This window comes from Motacilla alba, chromosome 14 (genome assembly GCF_015832195.1).
Source record: "Motacilla alba alba isolate MOTALB_02 chromosome 14, Motacilla_alba_V1.0_pri, whole genome shotgun sequence".
NCBI lineage: Eukaryota > Metazoa > Chordata > Aves > Passeriformes > Motacillidae > Motacilla > Motacilla alba.
The window spans coordinates 700,637-723,850 of NC_052029.1; the positions used below are offsets into that span (position 1 = coordinate 700,637).

The 23,214-nt window shown below is 54.0% G+C and overlaps 1 protein-coding gene across 2 annotated transcripts in view; it reads right to left on the reverse strand.

Annotated features, from left to right (window-relative positions):
- Positions 1–6,182: 6,182 nt before the first annotated feature.
- NTN3 (netrin 3) overlaps positions 6,183–23,214 on the reverse strand; it is a 32,948-nt gene continuing 15,916 nt past the window's right edge. For both annotated transcript variants that reach the window (XM_038150915.1, XM_038150914.1), the window contains exons 4-8: positions 21,827–22,015; positions 15,961–16,110; positions 14,962–15,015; positions 8,130–8,204; positions 6,183–7,860 (exon numbers count right to left, since the gene is read on the reverse strand). In XM_038150915.1, the coding sequence (XP_038006843.1) occupies positions 7,532–7,860; positions 8,130–8,204; positions 14,962–15,015; positions 15,961–16,110; positions 21,827–22,015 (797 nt within the window). In that variant the 3' untranslated portion in view covers positions 6,183–7,531. The remainder of the gene's footprint in view (positions 7,861–8,129; positions 8,205–14,961; positions 15,016–15,960; positions 16,111–21,826; positions 22,016–23,214) is intronic.

Below are 23,214 nucleotides of genomic sequence, written 5' to 3' on the forward strand. Positions count from 1 at the left end.
AGGGAAAAGTCTGAAAGCACCCGGAGCAGACGAAGGCCCCACGATTTCACCAGCCATTCCCTGAGAACTAATTTTGCATAACAGTCAGGACCAGGAATTTCCCCCTGCAGCCAGCAGGTTGACAGGAAGAGATTGCTCAGGAAGTGAGGAGCAAGGGAAAGGGATGGGGATGGAGGTGCAGGTGGGGACCAGCATCCTGGGGGCTGCTGCCAGTGGCTCAGATTTGGGCAGGGCACGGGGACAACTGAGCCTTGCTGCTGTGGGGGTGGCACTGCCTGGCCACTCCAAGGGCCCGCTTTGGCCACCCTGCCTCACTCCCAGCTCCAGGTGTGTCACTATCCGCCCTCATGGACAAGATTGTGATGGTTGGTTATCTGATCTCAGGGTACAAAACACCAACACGGCAAGGGGGTTTGCAGTAACGAAATCAATGTACTTTATTGAACAATCACAGCAAAATGCATTGGAGGGAATTGGGGAGAGAGAGAGAGAGAGAGAGAAAGAGAGAGAGAGAGAAAGAAAACCCTATAGGAAAGGAAGGAAAGGCAGAGTAAGTATATCTACCAACATAGAGGCGATGCAATTCTTCGAGGTCCAGTCGGTGTCCAGTCGAGGAGTCGCCTTCACGTTGGGGAGATCTCGAGAATCTAGCTGACTCGAGGGGTTTTTTTATATTGAAAGTTGGGAAGGAGGGGGGGGAAGAATACAATAGTCTTATGATCTCAACAGTGGGGAGAGCTATTATTTTCCTGGTTCACTGCCTGCAGGCAAACATGATCAGTTCGATTAGCTGTTCTCCCCACACACACTGCCCTCCTCCCCCCAGATTACAGGTTTCAGTCCTTGAGGAGAAAAAGAGTCTTGTCCACATAGGGGTTTCTCCCATCTCAGTCCATCTGCCATGGTGGTTGTACAGTAGATGAAGGGTCTTCTGTGGAGACCACCAAAGGGTCATTCCAGAAGAGAGTCCAGCCAGGCTTGGGGGTGGAAAACTCCAGGCCATTGTTACAGAGCGATGCAGGCGAAGGAAGGTCAAGATGCTCCTTGTCCTTTTCACTGGGAGCAGTGTAGCGTGAGGTACAATAACTCAAGTTCCAGTCCCGGGAACTTGGCGAACCCCCACCAAACCAGGATGTAGGATCCTCTCTCTTTCAGTGGTCTCAGTCTTCTTTCACGACGATCGTGAGGCAGATGAGAAAGCAATCTTGGGCAGAGTCTTACAAGGTGCCTCCTGGTTTTGCTTGAAAAGGGACAGTCTGTATGTGTGTGCTGGCCAAAGCCACCTCATTTCTGGCTCAAGAGGCCAGCTAGAGGACAGCCTAGAGTTGTGGTCTGCTGGGTTTCCTGATGGATGAGCTGCCCCAGCTGCCCCAGCACAGAGAGCACCCAGGGCTTCCAGGACAGTGACCTGAGCAGCACCAACCCTGTCCCAGGGCCACGGGGATCACATCATGGGTGGCCAGCAGGGCTGGGAAGGGACACTCAAGAGTCACCACATACCAAAAGCCACAAATGTCCCTGAGTCGGGTTAGTGACCCGAAGCACAGTCCTGGAGCTTTAAACATTGGAGATTACTTTCTCCCACTGTCATCTGTCTGGCGGGACACAGGCAGGGGTCAGGAAGGGACAGACAGGATGCCAGCAGCACCTGGCTTCTGCTGCTGCAGAAGTCTCTGTGGGGATGTCAGTGCCAGGGAGAGACACAAATCCAGGCACCTTTAGACTCTTCGAATGTGCTGAGCTGGGTTTGCTCTGCCCATCTTCATCTCCTCACTCCCTGTGCTGTGAGCAGGACCATGATCGTCACTGTGGCCAACCCAGGGGTCAGCTGGTGACTGTGTATGCCTGGGCTGGCTGCTGCCTGCTCTCAGACAGAGAATTCTCCAGGACCAGCCATCTTCTGGGAGTGCCACCTCTCCCTGCTCCTGCACAGCTGATGGTTTCCCATTGTGCAGATGTGAGGGAGGGAAGCAGTGTGTGGTGTTTATTTTGACAGTGGAGAGGCTGATTCTCCAAGATTTTGGGGTAGAGCATCTTGTCGAAGAGGAAAACATTGTCTGTTTATTGAGTCTCACAGTGGCTGTGTAAACAGAGGATCAGCTTTGATGGATGCTGAGGATCCGATCCTGCCCCATGCAGAGAAATCATTGATTTCTGCACAAGGATGCCGAGCCCAAGGCATGGGGGTACCAGCATGGCTCTGATGGGGCAGCAGCACCCCTGGGTGGATGTTCTTTTTGTGCCATGACTCCTGTGCCACTGGCAACAACACCACAGAGATGCCTCTGGGCCAGCTTGGGGCATGTGCAGGGCCAGGGCTGCGGCAGGGCACTGCTGGGGACCCCTCTTCCCTCCTGCCTCATCCTCTCCATTGCCACTGAGGTGGGAGAAAGCCCGGCAGGAGGGAACTGACAGGTTTCTCCAGATGGTGCCCCGCTGACCCCAGCTGTTCCTTGTCTTCGGCTCTTCCGTAGGAAAACACGGCTCAGGCCAGCCCATCGATTAATGGTTTCCTCATGTTCCCCCCACACAGCTGAGAGGAGAAGCTGTCTCCCTGCTCCTCAGGCCCTGCTGAACCGAGCCCCCTGCCTCCCTATGCCCCCAGACCCCACACAGGTACTGCATATCCTGTTCACACAGGGAGCATGTGTTTAACCACTGAATTGTGCCCTTGTAAAGATGAACAAGGAGATAGGTTGGATGAAAGACTACATGAACAAATGAATGAATGCCAGGTAATTAACGCTGATGTAATAAGTGTCTCCAAGGCTGGTAAAAATACACTAGGCATATTGAAGAACAGCACATTTCTAACAGCTCTGCAAGGACAAGAAGGGCTTGGAGCAAGTAAATTCCCCAAACACTTGTTTGACATGGTCATGAGTGGGAAAAGTGTGCCCTGGTCCTACAGCCCCTCTGGAAGCAGCCTGAGTGGGTGAAAGAGCCCTGGTTGAGTTTGGTAGGACAGGAGTAGGGCTGGGAATTGCAGAGGCTGTGTTTTGCTTAGGAAGCAAAATTTAGGATGTTAACAGGACTTGTAAGGGTGTAAAGAGCCAAGTAAAACACCATGCTTGGGTAAGGGGTGATGGACAGAGTGCTGCAGTACCAAGGGCATGGGACAGAGGATGTGTCACTGATTGGATGGACAAGATGTGGTTGATTGGACACATCACCACACCTGAGAGTGGCAGCAGGCCACGGTTGCCTTGTACCATGTCCACAGGTGGCAAAGTATGACATGTCCATGTTACTGACCATAGCAGCCTGAAGAGCATGGGCTGGCACAGCCACCATCACTGCTCTCTGACAGCTGAAGCCACTACTAAGATCCACTTGGATCTGCATGGTAGCATGAACAGGAGTTGCTCTGTGTACCAGAGAGCATCAGGGGAACAAGGAGAGCAAGACCAAGTCAGACCACAACATGGGTCACTCTAAATGGGTCTTGCCCCTTCTTAGAGGCTCAGCTCCTCACCAGGAAGAATATTCCCACACCCCAGTATTGAGCTGTGCCCTGTTGGCCAAGCAAGATGCTCTTTGCTTGATCTTGTTTCACCTAAGGAACGTGTTTTCCTGTCTGATGCAGTCAATTTTATTTATGTGGACTTTGGTTACCAAGGGCAAAATAATGGAAAATACTTTACACATACATCCATTTGTCTGTCCACTCAGGCTGGGGTTCAGCTGTTCAAACTCCTGTGATCTCTCATGAGTGAGCTGGCTGAAAAGCACAGAAAAAGAGCATTGAGTTTTCTGTAGTATTCTCACAATTTGTGTCTTTCCTTGGCCAAATACTGGGTTTTCATGAAAGATGTCTCCTGGCGTTTTGAAATGAGAAAAATTTCCAACAGCTGCAAAGTTCAGCCCCAAAGCAGGGGGGAAATTGCAAATTCGGCCTCTCTTTTAGCTGCCTCTGTGTCTCAAATGCTTTGCCCCAGCTGAATACTGGGAAAAGACGTGTTAAATAAAAAAACCCGGACGGAAATGTGCGTGGTGGTTTCAGCCCTTCCCACATGGGCCGGCATTTGCCGCCTGCAGCAGCCAGAAGCTCGGGGCTTCTCTGCACAGTGAGCTCGGCCAGCTGCTGCACGGGGCGGGGGATCCCTGCTCGAGGAATTGGGCGTGCACCAGAGCACACCAAAGGCTTTTCAGATGCTTTGCTGAATTAATACTTTTTTCCTTGAAGAGCTATTTTGGAAAACATACGGCTTTGTAGTGCCAAGCAGAGCTTGCACTGCGGTCTCTCTCTCTTGCCCTTGCAAAGCCCACAGTTGTTGGCTGCAGCCACCAGGACTGTGTGACATACCCTGCTGCCACCTGAGCCCCCTACCCTGTGTCACCCACGGCCTCTGGCCGCTCCCAGTGGTGTAAAGCACTCCCCACCACCAAAGGGATGGACAGGGCTAGGTGGGTGCTGCGGATATGGAACTGCCCTTGGATTTGCAGCCTTCCACCAAATGATGCCTGTGCTGGTGTGTGCTCCAAGCCCTGCCCGATCTATAGGGCAGGATGAGCAGCATATCTGAGCAAATCCATGGTGCCTCCTCCACTGCCCTTGGTGTGCTGGCACCATACAGTGTCCCAGGCACAGCCAAACCCATGTGCAGTCCCCAGTTCCCAGCTGATTGTGCCAGGCAGAGGGAGAGGAATAAGAAATGTGAATTCTTGCTTTGGACATGGAGGTGACATAAGCAGGAGAAGTCAGGAAAAGTCCTTCAGGGATCAGATTCAGTGAAGAATGTCTTCCTCAGTCTAGACTCAGTGCAGAGTGGCTTTGTCCAGTCTTTCAACCAGGATTTCAGGACATTCCCCAGCCAAAGGGAGAGAGGGAGAGAGGGAGAGAGGGAGAGAGGGAGAGAGGGAGAGAGGGAGAGAGGGAGAGAGGGAGAGAGGGAGAGAGGGAGAGAGCTCCTCTCCTCAGCACAGACCATGGGGTGGGGGTTCTGCTCTAGCATCTCTGATCCGCCCCAGCAGGACACTGAGATGCCAGCTGGGAGCCATCCTTCCTCAACAGTCCAGATGGCAGAGGTGAAAGAAGAGGGAAGAGCTGCTGGGAGGATAAATGGAGAACTCCGATCACCAAATTCCTCAAAGAGTTTGAGGTGCCCCACTTGAGGGGAGGAGAAATCAGGTCCCAAAGTAAACCGTGGAGTTCCCTGCCTGAGAAGGCTGTGCCCAGTGTTTTTGGGGAACACAGACACATTGTGCATCTCCTTGCTTAGAGAAACCACGTGCTGCTGAAGCCCTTCCCTGAGAAGTATCCATGCCCATGGAACAGTGGTGCTGCCCTGGTCTTTCTGGGTGGTGGCTGCTGAGAAGAGGGGTCAGAGACCCCCCACACCCAATGCAGTGATGTTGAGGGATGATCTTGATGAAAGTCCTGTCCTTGCACACCCAAAGGCTGTTCCACCACTGACTTCTGTGTCAGGACTCTTGCATTTGTCCAGAGAAGCTGTGACTGCCCCGTCCCTGGAAGTGCCCAAGGCCAGGTTGGATGGGGCTTGGAACAACCTGGTCTAATGGAAGGTGTCCGTGCCCATGGCAGGGCTTGGAAGAAGGTGACCTTTGAGGTCCTTTCCAACCCAAACCATTCTGTGACTGTTGGGTGTATGGGGTTGGAATGAGCCTGAGCCAAGGGCAAGTCTGGTGAAAGCAGCCATGGGAGGAAGAGGAGAACTGGGTGGCCCAACTACATCAAGAGTCATCTCATGGTAGAGGCCAATAGTCTGTGACAATCCAGCAAGAGTAGCCAGGGATGGGAGGGTCCCCTCAGCTCAGAGAGGAGGAAAGAGGGTCTGTGTAGGGAGGGGGATAATATCAGCTCATCCAAGCCCAAGTGGTCCCACCCACCCATTACCCCTCAGCTTCTAGCCTCCCCACACCTCTGCCTATGCCCTTTGCAGGCACCCAAGTACCCATGGGACCTGAACAATGGCACTGCAGGCCCTCTACATCTCTGAAGTGTCACTTCCAGCATCTCCAGCAGCTTCACCAGTGCACCTGCATGTCCACACAGACATCCCCAGGGCCTAGATCCTCACTCCCCAAATTCCCTTGTCCTGAAACCCAACAGTGCTCTACTAGTCTCTTCAGCTGGAAGCTCCAGCACCACCCTGGGATGCTGAAGCCCAGAAGCACCATCCTGGAATGGGGAGTCACACAAGCTGCTGTGGACTGGAAAGGGCAAAGTGTCACGGAAGACCACTAGGCTACAAACCCCTCACCGAGCCGTTCAATAAGCAAGGCAAGGTTTGTGTGGAAAGGAAAGTCTATTGTCAGAGCACCTATTATTTCTATTTGTATTTATTAAGCCAAGGCCTCTACAATCTCAACATGGGAAGATACTGGTGTCTGTTTAACCAGAGACTAATACATGGTGAAGAAGATATAAAAGCCTAGAGGTGGATCAATGAAAACTCTTCTCTCTTCCTGTCACCTCTGCCTTGTGCATCTCCTTGGACAACCTAGGCCAATTCTTCCCAGGAGAGCATACAGTCTGGCCAGCTCTGAAGATGCACACCAAGGCAGATGGTCACTTGGTGTCATCTCAACAGAAACTGGTGGAATTATGTCAGTTGGTACCAGGTGAGAATACAGGCACATAGATCTGGGTGGATGAATGATTATACATGACGGCTCTGGTCAGGCTGGCCAATCCAGTTCAGGTTCAGATGGAGCAGGTGGACATGGGAGGGGAAAATGGTGTGTCCAGGTCTTTCTCACTGGGTTGTCTGGACTAGGCACCAAGACAGTGGCAACCAGGAGTTGCCAAGTCTATCCCTTTCTCCCTGGTGGACACAGTCCTGCCTGGTAGTGGCCACCAGCACACTGCCAGGGCTTGGCTTCTCCCTATGGCACTGCAGCACTGCACAGGTCCTGCCCCAGCCAGCAGCACTGGTCCGTGTGAGCCCAAGGTCACCGGGGAATCAGGCCTTGTAAAAGTTCATTTGTCCTTCTTGATGGAGGTCCTGGGGCTGAACACTCCGCAGCACTGGACAGTTTCCACTCAGCCTGCCCACACATCGGAATGAGGGACAGAAGACTCTGCCCTCCTGTTCTTCCTGGGCAAGGAGAAAGGCAGAGAGAGGTCTGGCAGCAGACCAGAGTGAGGAAGAACCATACCCTGGATGCTGGAGAAGGGAGAGCTGTCAGCTGAGATATCAGCACTGGGCAGAAGACAACTGTGTTAAAGGGAAAACAAAAGCCTTGAAAATGAGCTCCAGAATGCCTGGAGCAGGGCACCAATCCCCTTCAAGCTCCTTCAGGTGACAGGCACCCACAGGACCTTGCTCCACTTTGCTCCTCATTAAAGGTTTGTCATTACTGCATTATTTTTAATACACACTTAGAGAAAAGGACTGACACACACACCCACCGTGCACACGCACACAACAGGAAACCATTGCCAAAATATACACTATAGACAAAGAGTCCATTCACACTGTGTATATGTACAGAGTCTGTGGGTGCAGTCTGGCAGCGCCCAGCTGGGCTGGAGCTGGACATGGGGGACAGGGTGGGTGCAAACCCCTCAGGGCTTCACACACTTGCCCTTCTTCTCCCGCCGCTGCAGTTTCCGAAGGCGGCGTGTCCAGGCATCCCGCCACTGGATGACCAGGCTGTTCTTGTCGGCCATCAGTCCGGGCCGATCAGTGGAGTTTTCGCTGATCCCCATGACCAAGTACTTCTTGCTGATCTGGATCTTGGGGCACTTGCAGGACAGGTCTTTCAGGTGGATCCACAAAAAGTTGTCACCGCGCTTGACCCGCTCGTCACGGCACTTGTAGACAGAGAGGATGTTGATGGTGAACTTGGCCCAGTTGGCCACTGTCTCCATCTCAAGGATGTTCACCTGGACCACTGAGGGTAAAAAGGGAGAGACACAGTGATGGGGGATGCTTTGCCTTGCTCCCCAAAGGAAGGTTGGGGACAGGAACTGCCCTTTCCCAGCAGCCCCACCTGCCTCATCCATTGCAACTTTGGGAGGGCTGATTTGGGGACCTTTCTCCATAGGGAGTGTCTGAGTGTCTCACTCCCCCTGGATGGTTTCATCTGCCCCACCCACAGCCAGCCCTCATCTGCCTCTGGGCCAAAGCCCAGGATGTCTTAGGGAGGTTGAAGGTCCTTACCATAGTCCTTCTTACAGTACTTCTTCATGTTAATCTTGTAGTTGCCCTTGGCTGGTTTGCAGTAGGAGTCACAGTCTGCAGCAGAAGAACAGTGAGTTGAGCACTGAGGGGCCTGGGGGGATTCATCCCACCACGGGGAAGAGCAAGTGGGGTGGAGAGGACAGCAGCAAGACCCAGCCTGGCAGAAGGTGGTGGGTCCTTGACTCCTCCTGAGCCAGGGTCTGAGCTGGGGACAGGGGTCTGTTGAGTCCAGCTGCTCCCCTGGCACCTCACAGGGTCTGTGAGCTCAAAGACCAGCACGAATGGCTGATACCACATCAGCTGGGAAGAGGAACCAAGTGGCCTTGCATGCATTGAGAAGACTCTCTCACTTGTGGTGATGGTGTCCTGCAGGGTAAGTCAACAGAGGGGTAGTGGAGGAAGCCTGGGAATTCCTTCCAGACACAGAATGAGATGGATGGGAGGAATGCAAGTGAGGTGATAGTGGCCTCCTTGGAGAGCTGGCAGGGGCTATGGCTAAGGAGAGTCAACAGAACAGCTGTGACTCTGCAGTCTTGGAGGATGTCTTTCCTCTTGGGAAAAGAGGATTTGGCACCAGTCCCACAGTCAGCCGCACAGGGGACACATCCAAAGGCAGGTGTGACACCAGACCAAGGGGGTCATGATCCTCAGAGTGATTCTGCTCTCAGGGGCCAGAGTGGTGGGAAGCACCCTCAGGGGACAGCCCCTCCAGGGACCTCGTAAGGTCCCACAAGTGGGGAAGGGGACTCAGGCTGTGGGAAGGAGACAGGTGAGGAAAGTGGCTCTGCTCTACCACATCACTCCTGTTGCCCAGGCATCCCCTGCTCAGGCTGCTCCAGAGGGGCTGGGGAGGCCACCAGGCTGTCCTCCGCCACTCTGTTGTCCCCTAAGGCTCCTATCCTCCAGGAAGATTTTTTCTGAGCATTTATAAAGTCCCCAGATTTGCATCTGAAGCAGAGGGAGGGCAGGGAATGCCTCTTTCCTTCTCCCCAAAGCCTTTGATCCCAACAATTGCCGAAAGCAGCCCTGCTCTCCTTTCTTTACTCTGCCATCTTCCTTTGAACATCTCAATTTGTCTCTTTCCAAATGGCATGTTTTTTTCTGAGCCCATCTTTCTTCTTTTTTCTGCCTTTTGCAGGTTCTCCCTCTGGTTTGGCCCCGAGTCCCAGGACAGAGCCAGCAGCCTCTAAAGTTGTCTTTGTTTGTGGGTTGCCACAGTGATCACTGGGGATGGAGGCAAAGCTCTGGGGGGAAGACGGGGAATAACAGAACCCTGTGCCAAGGGGAGGAGGAGAAACAAGGAAAGAAAGAAGCCCAGGAGCAAAAACTCACCCGGGGCTCTGCTGTTCTCCTCTCTGCCCAGCTCCTTTTTATCTGGGACTTCATGCCACCTGTTCCAAATTTGTCAGTGATAGAAGCAGTGCAGCGTGAAGCTAGTTCTTGGCAGAGGGGGATGAGCTCTGATTCTCAGTTCAGCCCCCCCATGCTGCCACACTGCGCCTCTCTCTGCCTGGGCTGGCAGAGCTGCCTTGGCCCTGCTGCCTCCCCTGAAACTGCCGAGGTGGCTACAGGGGAGGCTCAGAGCCTCTCCCTATGGGGGGTTGGCTGCTGAGTGTGCTGGAGTCCTTGGCAGTGGCACTGAAGGTGCTCTCACCCACTGCATCCCTGGGATGTGCTTTAGCCTCAGCCTGGACCCTGCTGTCTCCCCGAGATGTGCTACAGCCTCAGCCTGCTGTGTTCTCTGGGATACAGCCCCATCCCAGAGCCCGCAGCACCCCCTGAGACAGGCCACAGGCCCAACCCGACACACCACTCTGCCCTTTCCTGCTCCATGAAAGGGACTCTGGGGAGAGCCCCCCACCTTATTTTGGGGCACGCCCATCAGGACATGAGCCCCTTTCCTCCCCAGGCAAAGGGGCACAGACACCATCCTGCCCCTGGCAGCAGTTGCCACAGGCCTGCCCATGGACACCAGGCATGGTGGGGTGGAGGGTGGCATGGCCTGGGGGCTTGGCTGGAGCGTGGCCTGGGCTGGGGTGATGGGTGCTTTGCTGGTGGAGTGTGGGGTGATCTGTGGTGGGAGGAGGCTGTGAGGCAGCTTCAGCCAACCTGCCACCCCCTTCCCTTGGCAATGGGGATGAAAGAAAAGCAGAAAGAAATTCTGTAACTGCCCTGGGCTCCTGCTCATGATTAACAGCATAACACTGTGATTCAAAGGAGCTAGAAAATGGTGTTGGGAATTAACAATTTAGGATTAGTTTAGGGATTTTTTAAACCACGACTTTGTGCTGTGGAAGAACATTCCTCAAGTGTAAAATCAAGTCCTGTTCTCCTTATCTAAGAAACCTGGGAAGGAAAAAATGTCCAAATAACTGGAAACATTTATGTTCCTTGGCCCTGAGCACATGGCCTCCTCCATCCCTGGGTGTGGGGCAGACATGGGTGCTGTGGCTGGAAAGTGGCTAGGGATGTCAGGGCAGAAGGATTCTGCCTGCACCTCCCCAGACTGCCTCTCCCTGAGCATCCTGTCCTGTTCCTGCAGGGTTTTGCCATGGGAGGGCTCTGCTCAGGAGCCACCCAGTCCCGATCACAAGACAGCTGTGCAGCGTGGTTCCATCCTCCCTGGGCTGCTGTGTGCCCGATGGGGTTGCTCTCACAGACAGGCCCTGAGAGCCCATGGCTTTACACATTTCGCAGGGCAGTGGGGAGAAGAGCTGCTTTACCGGCCTTTCTGCTGTGTCTGTGCAGCTGGATTGGGCAGCCAAGCTCCACAGAAGGGCTGGGGGTCAGCAGAGACCTGACATAGCCCATGGCAACAAAGTGCACCCACAAACCCTGAAATGCTTCTGCATCTCCAGGATATGCTACAGCCCCATCCCTGGCACTGATGTATGTCTGGGATAAGTTGCAGAGCAATCTCTGAGACTGAGATATCACTGGGATGTGTTACAGCCCCAGCTCTAACACTGCTGCATCCCTGGGAGATGCTACAGGTGCAGAGTGGGAAGAGGCAGCTGAGAACCAGAGCCACTGGCCTGGTGTGGGCATTCCCCATCCCCGTGGGGGAGCGCGTGTGTGAGAGGTGGCAGGTTTGCACATCTGGTTTACTTCTCCTCTCCTTGAAAAAAAGGAATATTTTGTTTTAAGAGAGAGGTAACTTAATCAGGTGCTATGGCTGCAAATCTTTTACTGCTTACTTTGAATTCCCTTAAAGCCTTGTTTTGCACTCCACGAGTTTTGTTAATTCTGCTAATGGGGAACATGGATTTTATTTTTTTTTCACTAAGTGGAAAATATTTTAAGATAATAGTAATAAAAATTATGAGAAGTGGACCCAGGACATTTCATCACCAAGCCAGTCAGTTGCTCAAGCACAGACATCAAAGCTGGACCTCAAAGGCTTTGGAAGATTGAAAAGGCAGGACAAAGCTGAGAAAAGTGATGCAGAAGATGGCAATGTCAGTGAAAAGCCTGGACACAGCCAGGGACTGAACCCCAGCATGGAGGAGGATGGGGAGAAGGCAGGAAGCCCAGCACCTGAACATGGCAGCCCTGAACAATGTCCTCCTGTTCCTGTAGCCAGCACCTGCTGCCAGAGGCAGGGTGAGAGGTGGGGAAATGGGGGGAGAAGGGGCTTGGAGGCTGCCTGAGGTGCTGAGGGCCCCTTGGGGAACGCCCTGCTCAGGGACAGCTGGGGGCTCCTGGGGCAGAGGGATGTAGGCAGAGGGGCATCAGGGAGCAGGCAGGGTGTGGGTAGAACTGGCAGCCATGTCTGCAGGACAAGCACACCAGGTACAGGTAACCCTGGCAGTGCAGCCAGGGCAGCATCACCCCCATCTCTGATCCCCCCAGCGGAGGGAACAGCAGGACCCCCACTGGGTCCCCTGATCCTCCAGTAGCATCAGCTCTGGGCAGAGGCAGCTACATTGCATTAAGGATATTTGAGCCAGAAGCTAGAAATCTTAAACCAACAAACCCACAGATAAACTGGAGGCAGTTTGAGGTAGACTCACTCTGCTAAAACAGAGCAATCAACCCAGCTCTCTGACAGTGCTGTTTATTTTTGTGCAATTGAACAGCACAGACATCATTGTGAGACTGTTCCTATTTATAAAGCATTGGAAGGGAGTCACCTTGATTAACTCTGCTCCACACTGCACTCTCTGTTGGCAATAAAACCGGCCAAATCTCTCATTCCATCCCTCCTTTTTTTCCCTTTTCCCAAAGCTGGATGTTCTCAGCTCTCCCCTCACAGCCAGCAGGGTGGGCAGGGCAGGCAGCAGCAGAGGTGGGGGTGGTTTGTCCTGTCCCACACAGCTCCCCCCAGCAGTGGTACCATCACTTCAGCTCAGCATCTTCCCATCGGGCAGGATGTGCACTGCAGGTCTCATCACTCCCCCTCTGCCACAGTGAGGAGTGAAACCTCTGCCAGATCCAGGCAGGGCTGCTCCTCACTGTCCTGAAAACATCCTCTTTTCCAGAGCCTCTAGGGGCAGGGCTGTGAGGGCTCAGCAGTGCCCATAGGTGCTGGGTGGGGTGCCAGGCTGTGCAGAGCTCCCAGGCTCAGCACTACTCCTTGGGGTCCACGTGTGCTAAGCCAGCACCATTCTGCAAGGAGCTACAGGCTCCTCCTTGTGCATCTCCCTTCTCCATCCCCATCCACACACTGTACTCCGGCCAGAGGAACACAGAATCATTAAGGTTGGAAAAGGCCTCCAAGACTATCGAGTCCAACCTTGACCCAAATACCACCATGCCCACTAAACCACATTGCAAAGGGACACATCTACTCGCTTTTTGAACACTCTCAGGGATTGTGACTCCACCACTGCCCTGGGCAGCCTAGCTCACTGCCTGACAACCCTTGCAGGGAAGAAATTTTCCCTGGTGTCCAACCTGAATTCCCCCTGGCACAGCTTGAGGCTGTTTCGTCTTGTTCTATGACTTGTTCCCTAGGAGCAGAGCCTGACCTCCCCCTGGCTGCCCCCTCCTGTCAGAGAGTTGTAGAGAAGAGGTCCCCTCTGAGCCTCCTTTTCTCCAACCTGTGCCAATTCATCTCCTTCAGCTATTCCTCATCAGACTTGTGCTCTAGACGCTTCCCAAGCTCCTTTCCCTTCTCTAGCCATGCTCCAGCCCCTCAGTGTCTGCCTTGTGAGGGGCCAAAAATTCCATCTCTTCAATACACCTCGTCCCTGGCTCTCCTGCAGCCAGCGAGTTCATGCACAGGACTGCAGTGGCCATCCTGGAATATGTTCCCAGAGGCCTGGAGAGCACATCCCAGGCACACACCAGCCTGAGAAGAAGCTGTTGGCATTTTCCACTGCCAAGGCAAGGTGGTCATGGTAAGGAGAGGTGGGGAGATGGATACAAACAGAGCACTGGCTCTCCAAGAAAGGAGTAGGCTTCCTTGGGATAGATGTACCCCAAACTGGGCACAGGGAAGTTGCTCATTAAATATGGGTGTGAGGAACTGGAGGGGCCCCTGCTGTCTTCACAGGAGCATGTGCCATGGGATGCAGAGGAGGATTGTTTGGGATGTCTGTTCAACACAGTGGAATGCAGGGGCAGACCAGGCTCTTGGGGACAGCAGGAAGAGGGGTGGCCCAAGGAGGGAAGCAGCTGCTTCTTTCCCAGCTTTTCCCCCTCCACCTGGCTTGAAATCCCTACAGGGGATAGACCTGGGATGGCTGGGAACAGCCACACTGCAGTGCTGAGGGGACTGCAGAAGGAAGAGGAGGGGAGGGAGGAAAGCCCTGCTACAGCCCTCTTTACCCTGCTGGATGCATTCTGCAGCACTCAGAGGGCTCAGCATGGTGGCACTGGATCCAGGGGCTGGCACAGCACTACTTGGTGGCACTGGGACGTGCCATGACACAGAGGGAGTACAGGACACTTGGGTGGGACCTTGGTCCCTGGCCAGACTGGAAGAAGGACCCTAATCCATCAGCACAAGGAGCATCCGTGCACCCACCCAGCAGTGCCCAACCCCAGCCAAGCCTCTGCAGGAGCAGAAGTGAACCTGCAGCTTGTGCTGAGATGTCAACCTTCCCACTCCAGTCTAGGGAACCAGGGCAGCTCTTGAGAAGCTCTGAGAACCATGGCAGCAATGCCTTCCTAGCCTGTGCAAGGCCTGCAGTCTGTCAATGGAGCTGTCACCTCCCTCTGGGTGACCACATCAGTGACAATGGTACCTCCATGGTCCAATTACCCATGATCCCATCACCCCGTGCAGCCAGGACAAGCAGCTCATACCCAGACCCTTGTCACCCATGCACCATGTCACCATGTCCAAGGGGAGACCTGGCAGCCTGTGCCCCAGCATAGGGGCCCCAGAGCCTGGCTAAGATCAAGCAGACCCCCTGTGCCCCAGCACCTCCCAGAGAGCTGGGGTCTTGCAGAGGCCAAGGACACTCAGGAGAAACCTCTTGCACGGGCGCTGATAAAAGTAGGTCAAGCAAAGCCAGCCCCTAGGCACCCACTGGTGCCATGTGCCACAATCCCTGCCTTTAGCTGCTAAGGCATGGAGAGGCCCCACTGGGCTGCAACCCTGCTCTCCTCCTTGGAGGCGATGGAGGAGGCCTTTCCTGAAAAAGTCCATCAATCTTAGTCAGTTCCTTTCTAGAAATACACAAGATTTTAAATCTCAGTCACATCTTTCACCAAAATTTTTTACCAATAATTTTTTGCCAAATGGTTTGGTAGAGCTCAGCCCTCCCCTGTGCTGTGCCAGGAAGAGGGAAGGTGGGATCTGCTCCCAGGTCTCTGGGTAGGGCTGAGGCCATGGACTCGGCCAGGGACACGGAGCACTTACCTGCAGGTGCCTCTGTGCTGGTGACCAGGGAGGTGGGGTTGATGGCAGGAATCTCTGGAAAACAAAGGGAGAGGTATCTTAAGGATGAGATCCCCAGCTCTGGGGATGACAACTGGGCAAAAGCCCTCTGAAAATGGGCCACAAGGAGATTTTGTTGGTCACAAATGAGAGATGATGGCATGAATCTGACCTGACCGTTGCAGACCATTGAATAGATCTGGGGATGCACAAACTGAGCTCAGTAAATTGGGCTAGGCTGAATTCTGCAATCCCCAAGGGCTCTAAGTAGTTGTACGGGGATGTGTGCTCCAGGGATGGATGCTTCCCGAGTGCTCAGCTCATCTGAACTGAGTTTGGGCATCAAACAGGTGCTTGGCTGATCTCAGCACGCCTCAGGCTGCCCAGTGCAGGGATAAATGTAAGAAAAAAATAACACTTTCTCAGGACTCTTGGCAGCAAAACCTAGGGAAATTTCTTTTCTAAACACAAATCTGGGGAAGAACAGAGAGAGAGGAGCCAGCTCCACCAGTCACCTGCACTGCCACTGCTCCAGCAGCCCAGCAAAAGCTGCAGAGTGGGACGTTGTTCTTCTGCCACTTGGGTCAAATTCAAACCCACTGTGATGATAAACACAGTTTTATGCTGACCACAGGCTCTGGCCTTGCCCCAAAAGTGACTGCACTCAGGGCTCAGCTGGGTGAGGAGAGCATGTGCTGTAACAAGGATGAGACCCAGCAGAGCTGTTTCAGACACCTGGAAGCACTGACCCAAGGGGTCATCCAGAGCCTCCTGCACTAGGGCAGGTTAAGCCCAGGTCACCCAAGAAAGTGACCAGAGAGTCCTACTTGACCACTTCCCAGAGAACATCCGTAAGGACAGACAGCCTCTTGTCTGAACCTCCCACCCACCACAAACCATCCAAGATGAGCGGGGGACCAAGGGGCATGCCCTAGTGCCTGTGGGGGTCCCTGAGTGCAGGGCAAGGCGTGGGGCACTCACTAATGCAGGGGGCCACTGGCGAGCGGCTCTGCTGGTAGCCCTTGGCACAGCGGTTGCAGGTGAGGCCGGTCACGCCGTCCTTGCACGGGCATTGCCCCGTGGTCTGGTTGCAGGTCTTGCCGGCTGCACCGACTGGGTGGCAGTCACAAGCTGGGTGGGAGAGAGAGAAATCATTATGTGAGAGGAGAGGCACAACACAAACCCCAAACTGGACCCAAGGTGCAGTCCCAGAGCAGTGAAGAGGAGGGGCACCCTTCCAGAGCACCACTGGAAATCAGTTGCTGGGGCTAGCACAGCACAGACCCAGCTGGACCCATGGGTCTGGACCAACTGTGTCCCTACACGTGCTGTGAGCAGCACAGGCAGGATGCTCAGGAAGAAGACCTGGAGCCTCTGCAATTCCCACAGGTGTCTGCAGCCACCAGCTCTCATTTAAGATCTTCTCCCACCTCAATTCCAGGGAGATGTTCCAGTCACAGCAGTAAAAACCATTTTCTCCACTTGTTCCCTTACCTCTGACTTTTCAGTCCATGGAGCTGAACCAGCACTGGATTTTTACACGAACCACAAACCGTGTCTTGATTTTAGAATGAAGCTGGTTTTCTCAACGTTTCCTAAGCTCATAAGCCTCGATGCCCCTCCTGACTCCTGGAGACACTAGGTAAAAGATGACCCCACACCTTTCTACCACAGTCTCTCTAGGGACGAGCCACACCTGAGGTGGGTGAAAGTTGTCTTTGCTCTCAGAAGAATGCTCCATCACGTCACACTGGATGATGGAGCCACTGAGGGTTGTCTACATGGAGGGATGTGGGAAGGAGATGCTTGCTCAGAGGAGGACCTTCCAATATGCTTGCCTGGAGCCGGGCTGGCAGTGAGCTGGAGGAGGTTATCTTGGCCTCCATCAGTGTAAGAGCTGAATGTGATTTCAAAGCAAAACAAAAACATCTCCCCCACCCACCCCCACAGCCCCCTGATGTTACCGTTTCCCTAATTTTCACCAGATGGGACTGGTGGGAGCACCATGGCACTTGAGCCCCCCTCCTGCACAGCCAGAAACCAGAGCAAGCAGCCTCTAATGGGGACCAGATGCTCCATCCTTATCAGATCTTGGCTAGAACTAGAAGCGGACATCTTTCTGACGGGGATATTTTGGGGGCTCAGCTGTCATAACAAATGGCAGCAAGCAAGGGAGTCTTGGCATGACACAGGACTGTTGGAAACACAGGGCCTTTCTTGGGCCCCAGTGGTCTGTTCCTGGTGTAAAGTTTATGGACAGACATAAATCTCAGCCCAATCAGGATCCAGTCCATCTAAGCTGATCTCTCTGCATGCGGTGGAAGGTGGATTTCAGTGGATTTCAGTGACTCCAGAGGTTTTACCCAGATCAGTAAGTAAGGCAGCTTTGCTCATCTTAAGTGCACACCCAATCATTGTCATCAGAGTATGAGCTCGGTCTCTTCCAGACCAATCTCTGCCCACTTGTCCTACCATAACAGGATTTCCCACAGTCCCACAAAAATACACTGCTCCCTCCCGTTCCCATGGGATGAGCATCCCAGGCAAGAGTGCTTCCCCTGATGGGTCCCGCATTGCAGCACGGTCCATCCTGGCACTGCAGCTTTAGCATCTCTGTTCTTCCTCATCCCAACATAACCTGTGGAGGGGGCTGGCTCAGGGAGCCTATCCCAGCCTCAGGGAAGGCAGGCCTGGGGGCACGGTGCAGCTCTGCACTGCTGCCCACACACTGAGCCCTGCTGCTCCCAGCCTCTGGCTGCCAGGATCTGGCCCACGGAGCTTGAATGGTGGATTAAGTCACTAGCTTGGAGCTTAACTCATCAAGCTGTGCTTGCCAAAAAGCATGTCTTGCACCTCATTTTGAGGGTATTTTTGCATCTTGAGGCTTAGCTGCTACTGCTTCACCAGTTTCATTGGAGAAAGGCTCATGGTTTACAGCTTTGTTTAAATTACTGGGATTAATGCACAGCCATCCTTTATTTGACTTTTCAATTAGCACCATTGAATTAATCCTGAAGGTTGCTCTGCCTTTTCCATCCTCCCAGCTTTTCCATCCCGCAGGGTCCAGCAGTGATGCTGGCAGTGGATGGAAGCACTCTTCACTCACTGGCCAGTGGCCGAGGGCTCTGCTCAGTTTGACACAACCTGCAGCTGGTATTTCTGTGCCTATTTCGAGGCTGCTGCATCCCAGCAGAAGCAAACCGTGGTTGAAGAGTTATTTAGTAACACATCCTGGAGTTTGTTTAAATAGGATGTAGTAGTTCCTGGCCTCTGGGTTAGTGATTTGCCTCCTGAATATTAACTGAGCCATCTGCAGCCTGGTCTAGTGGAAGGTGTCCCTGCCCATGGCAGAGGATTGGAACCAGATGATCTTCAAGGTCCCTTCCAACCCAAACCAGTCTGTGATTCTATGAGCATCTGCCTTCATTGCAATGCTCAGCCTCTGCCCTGGGCCAGCGCTGTGGTAGGTGCAAAAGCCTTTGTTCAAATCCACAGCACACTGTTCCCATCCACCTGCTCCATGCCTGCTCTAAACATCCACTGAGAGGATCCTTGCCTTGCCTTTTTCCTGCAGGAGTGTAGGCACCTGAGCTGCAGGTAAGGGACATATCTTAGGAAAAAACAAGTCCAAATTCTCTTGTCACACCTCTATGTATTTATATGCCTCTCTGGGAGGAGCAGCTCTCCATTGCCAGCACCTGGGACCTTGCTCCTCCTCTAAGGAGCTCCCAATCCCAGCAGATCCACCTCTGTATAAGGGAGGGGTGGAAATGCTTTCTGCTTTACTGAAGGAGGGGCAGCCAAAGAAGAAGCAGCATCAGGGATTTTATTATTAACTCTGTTCTCTGAGGGAGAGCCGGAAACTGGCTCCCCAGACCCAGGGTACCACTTTTGCTGCTGGTACCTCCTCAACATATGCACCATGGCAGGGGTTGGCCCTGTGCACCTGTTCATCTGGCTCGGCTGAGCTTTGCAGCACTTCCAAACCACAGGCAAACCCTGCCAGCCCTCTGGAAGCAGCCTCCCCTGGCCAGCCTGGCAGAACCCTGCCCATGGCTTGGCACAGGGACCAAGGTTTGTCTGTGAGGGGGCACCTGTCCCACTCCTCTGCTCCTCTGCAGCCCAGGCACTGCTGGCTGCCATTTCTCCTATGCTGCAGCATCTGCACTCACCCCATGCCATCAAGTCCTGGGCATCCTGGGATGCTTTGCCCACCCCGTCCCCTCCAGAGGAACCACCTCAGATCAGAGATACTTTCCATCACTGTAATGCTGCACAATTACTACCCTGTGAGGGTGGTGGAGCAGGACTTGCACTGACAAATGGTGGGCACATGCAGGTGGGAGCAGCCAGGCCCCCTCTGTCTCCCCCATTCCTTGCAAGCAGAAGGACTTGAGCCATAGCCAGGTGGGAAATACTGCAACCTGCATCTGCCCTGCTCCCACAAACCATGCTATATTCAGTAATCCTCCCTGGTCCCAGCCATACCCAGCTTGCTTGTATAGGTTTTGGCATTTTTTCTATTATTGCTCTTTGGTAAGGGCTCTCTTTCCCATCTGGAGAAGAAACAGAGCCCAGGGAAGTGGTGCTGGGGGCCCTGGAGAGGTGAATGCCTGGAGGGCGTCCACTTTGCTTGGTATTGTATCAGTTTTGGAGCAAAAATAGAAGGAGCTGGTCAAAGAATTACAGAATATCCCAAGCTAGAAGGGACCAAATATGATCATTGAATCCAATTCCTGTCCCTGCCCAGCCACCCCAACAATCCCACCCTGGGCATCCCTGGCAGCGCTGTCCAAGCACTCCTGGAGCTCTGGCAGCCTCGGGGCTGTGCCCATTCCCTGGGGAGCCTGGGCAGTGCCCAGCACCCTGTGGGGGAAAAACCTTTCCTGATCTCCATCCTAAACCTCACTAACGCAAAGAAAAGCAGGAACTGTTCCTTGGGGAGCACTGGGAGGTGAGGTGCTGCCTGCAAGAGATGAAGGGTGAGGTGGAGGCAGCACAGCCACCCCAGTGCCTCTCAAGTGTTGGGGGAGAGCCGGGGCTGCCTGGCAGCCCTCAGCACTGGATGGAATCCTCATGGAAAAGAGAATTTTGCTGCAGCCGCCCCAATTTGGTGGTGCTGCAGCAGGAGCTGGGGGCTGCTGCCATCCATCCCTGGCCTCAGCAGAGCCAGGACCCCACCCGGTAATGGAACACAATCTGGGATGCTGTGCCATAGACCATAAGGATGAATGCCTTGTCCTGCCTCCTCCTCTTCCTCTCTCCCAGTGTCTCCCCTGTGTCACCCTGAGGATGCTGGCTCCTGGCACAGCTTGGGACCTGGCTGACACCTGACACAATCTTCATCAATGGTGTGGTGCCAGGGGCTGCCATGCCCACAGCCATAGTTGTGGCATGGCTTGGCCAAGGCCATGGGGTGGAAACAGCTTGTGGTCCCTGGGAACACGGGCTGTGAGGGGGACGTGTCAAGTCAGCTGCTTGGGTTGTTGGAAATGATTAGCCCAGTTTGCTAATGAGCTGGCTGCAGGTAGGACTCCTCCTACCAGTGCCCTCTCAGCCCTGCTCCCGCTGTGACACTGCACAAACATGGGAAGTTTCTCCCTTTACTCCATCCTCTCAAGCATTCCTGGTAGTAGCAAGGATGAGAAGAGGCACTGGCACAGACCAGGCAATGGAGGGATTTCCTTTATTATATCCCAGCCTGAATGAGCCAGACCTCCAACAGCACTAATGCACCTGAGAGGGGAGCCCCAAAAGTCAAATCCTTCAATTCAGGTTCATGCCCACAATGTTAGTGGTCCAAAACCAGCTCCAGTAATTCCTGAAGGCCCTACATAAACACATGAGCATCGTGTTCTTGCAGAAGTGAAGGGGCCCAGTGCCCAAGTGGCTGCAGAATGCATTGGAGAGAGATCTGAGAGGGACACTGTGCTCCCTTCCAGGAGGGACTCACAATCAAAAACAGAAAAACAGGGATCAGGGATGAATTCTCAGCCTCTGAACAGCCATGGCTGACTTCCTGCCCATCTGATGTTCCAGTCTGGATCTCAACAGTCCTTAGGGACAGGCAGGGTGATTTCTTACCTCAAATTCTTTGGTGAAACTATTGTTTTGAAAAGGCTCCATAGACAGGCTGAGCAGGGAGAGGGAAGAGGAACCAGACAGGCTTGGCCAGGAGTTAAGAGGAGGGAGAGGAGAGGTACAGATCCCATGATGTTTGGCACAGGCTAGGGACCTTGAGAGGTCAAGCTGCAGTTTGATGGCTTGGAGCCAGTGTGGCTCCTGGCCAGCTCAAGGCCAGTTACCAGGAGCCACGGCGCTTGGCATCTCCTCCAAAACAGATCCCAAGAGCCATTCCACAGCTGAAAAACACAACGTGGGGTCCAGCCCCACGGCCCACCTGGGAGATGTGACTTTCACCAGTATCCCCAGCCCTCCAGAGCAGGGAACCCGTGCTCCAAGCATGTCTATATCCCAGGCACCATCCATATCAGAGACAGGTTTCCAGCACATTTAGTCATGCCTACTTCAGCACCTCCCCAGCATCTCTCCAAACACTGACCAGTGGAGATAGTAACTGCAAACACACCAGAACACTCCCAGGCTCCTGGCAACCTGTTCTCTCCCTTCCTGTAATCCTCCTCCACATCGAGTTGATGCTGAGCTCAAGGTGCTATCCCTGCCTGGTGCCCTTGGGGTGGTAGAGGGGATCAGGGTGGTGGTGGCTGGAGCTGACCTGCAGCTGCCAAAGCGAGCAGAAGGAGATCCCAAGGATGGGAAGGGAGAGCAAGGAGACCGAGAGACATTCTGTCACTCATCTGCCCCCACGGAGCCCCCCCCAGCTTACCCTTGCAGGCTTTGCGGTCAGTGATGGCCTTGCTGAGGTCGCGGTAGAAGCCCTCCTTGCAGTAGTGGCAGTGCCTGCCCGCCGTGTTGTGCCGGCAGTTGAGGCACACGCCGCCGCTCTTGCGCCCTGACAGCTTGAACAGCTCCATGTTGAAGCGGCAGCGCCGCGCGTGCAGGTTGCAGTTGCAGGCTGTGAGGGAACGAGAGAGGATGAGGGCTGAAGGTGAGATTCAGGACCCTCTGGGTGGGCTGGAGCTGCCCTGGTGTCCCCCACTGCAGTGGGGATTGTGCTGGGACTGGGATGGGCACAGCACAGCACAGTTTGTCCCAGCATGCCATCCAGATGTGCAGCACCCACCACCCTGTAGGGCCAGAGCCAGGGCAGAGGAGGAAGGACATGTGTAGGAACTGGCACCACTTGGCTGAAGGCAAGCAAGTGTGGGATGGAGGGCTGCAGCTAGGAGGTTTGGCAGTGCTGGCTGGGCACTTGCAGCCCCATGGTCCCCTCTGCCCCTTCCCTGGCAGCTGGCTCTGGTGACAGAGCCCACCCGGCCTTCCAGCAGGATCACCCACCTCATGCCAGGCTGTGTCACAGCCCTCCCCTGCAACTGAGCCCCCAGCTCTTTATATTTATGGCTCTATCTTGTGTGCATGAGCCACACAGACAGAGAAACCCACAGAGCAGCCCCTGTGTGCTCACATCCCTGTGCGTGCATGCACAAACATGCACAAGCACACACGCACACAAACGTACCCATGAACATGTGTGGACACAGACATGCACCAAAATACTCCCAGAGCTACACACGTGCCCACAGGCAGGGACACACAGATGTGCACAGAAACATCTGCACACCCTTACATGTGCACACAGAAATTAGCGCCGGGAACCACACAGCCCCCCGGCCGATTCCATGTGTGTGAGATAAAAAGGCAAAGCACTGCCTATTCCAACTTAACACTCTTGCAAAAAGATAATGGGAACAAGATTTCCTTTGGCAAAACGTGGCACCCTGCTCCCCCAGCCCTGGCCCCCTCCCCGTGCTGGTAAATTGAGGTCGGGTGAGAGCTTTTCCAGGCGTACTGTGAAATTCATTAACGTGTCGGCCCAGATTTAACTGCCTGGGCCTGGCCTGTGTGAAGTTGCCTCCCCGCAGCCAGCGGAGCTTCGCCCCGCACAGATCAAACACTGCCTTGCCTGCCCCGGCGCTCTGGCCACAGGCATGCTACAGGGAGAAAGAGCAAACCCCAGCCATAAAAAAGAGGTTTTTGGAGGCTTGAGCTGAGCAGAAGGTTAGTGCCAGCACACTCAAACCTCAGCTGCCCCCAGAGCTCCCCTGAGTTATGAGATTAGTGAGAAATCACATGGCAGGCATCAAAATAACACCC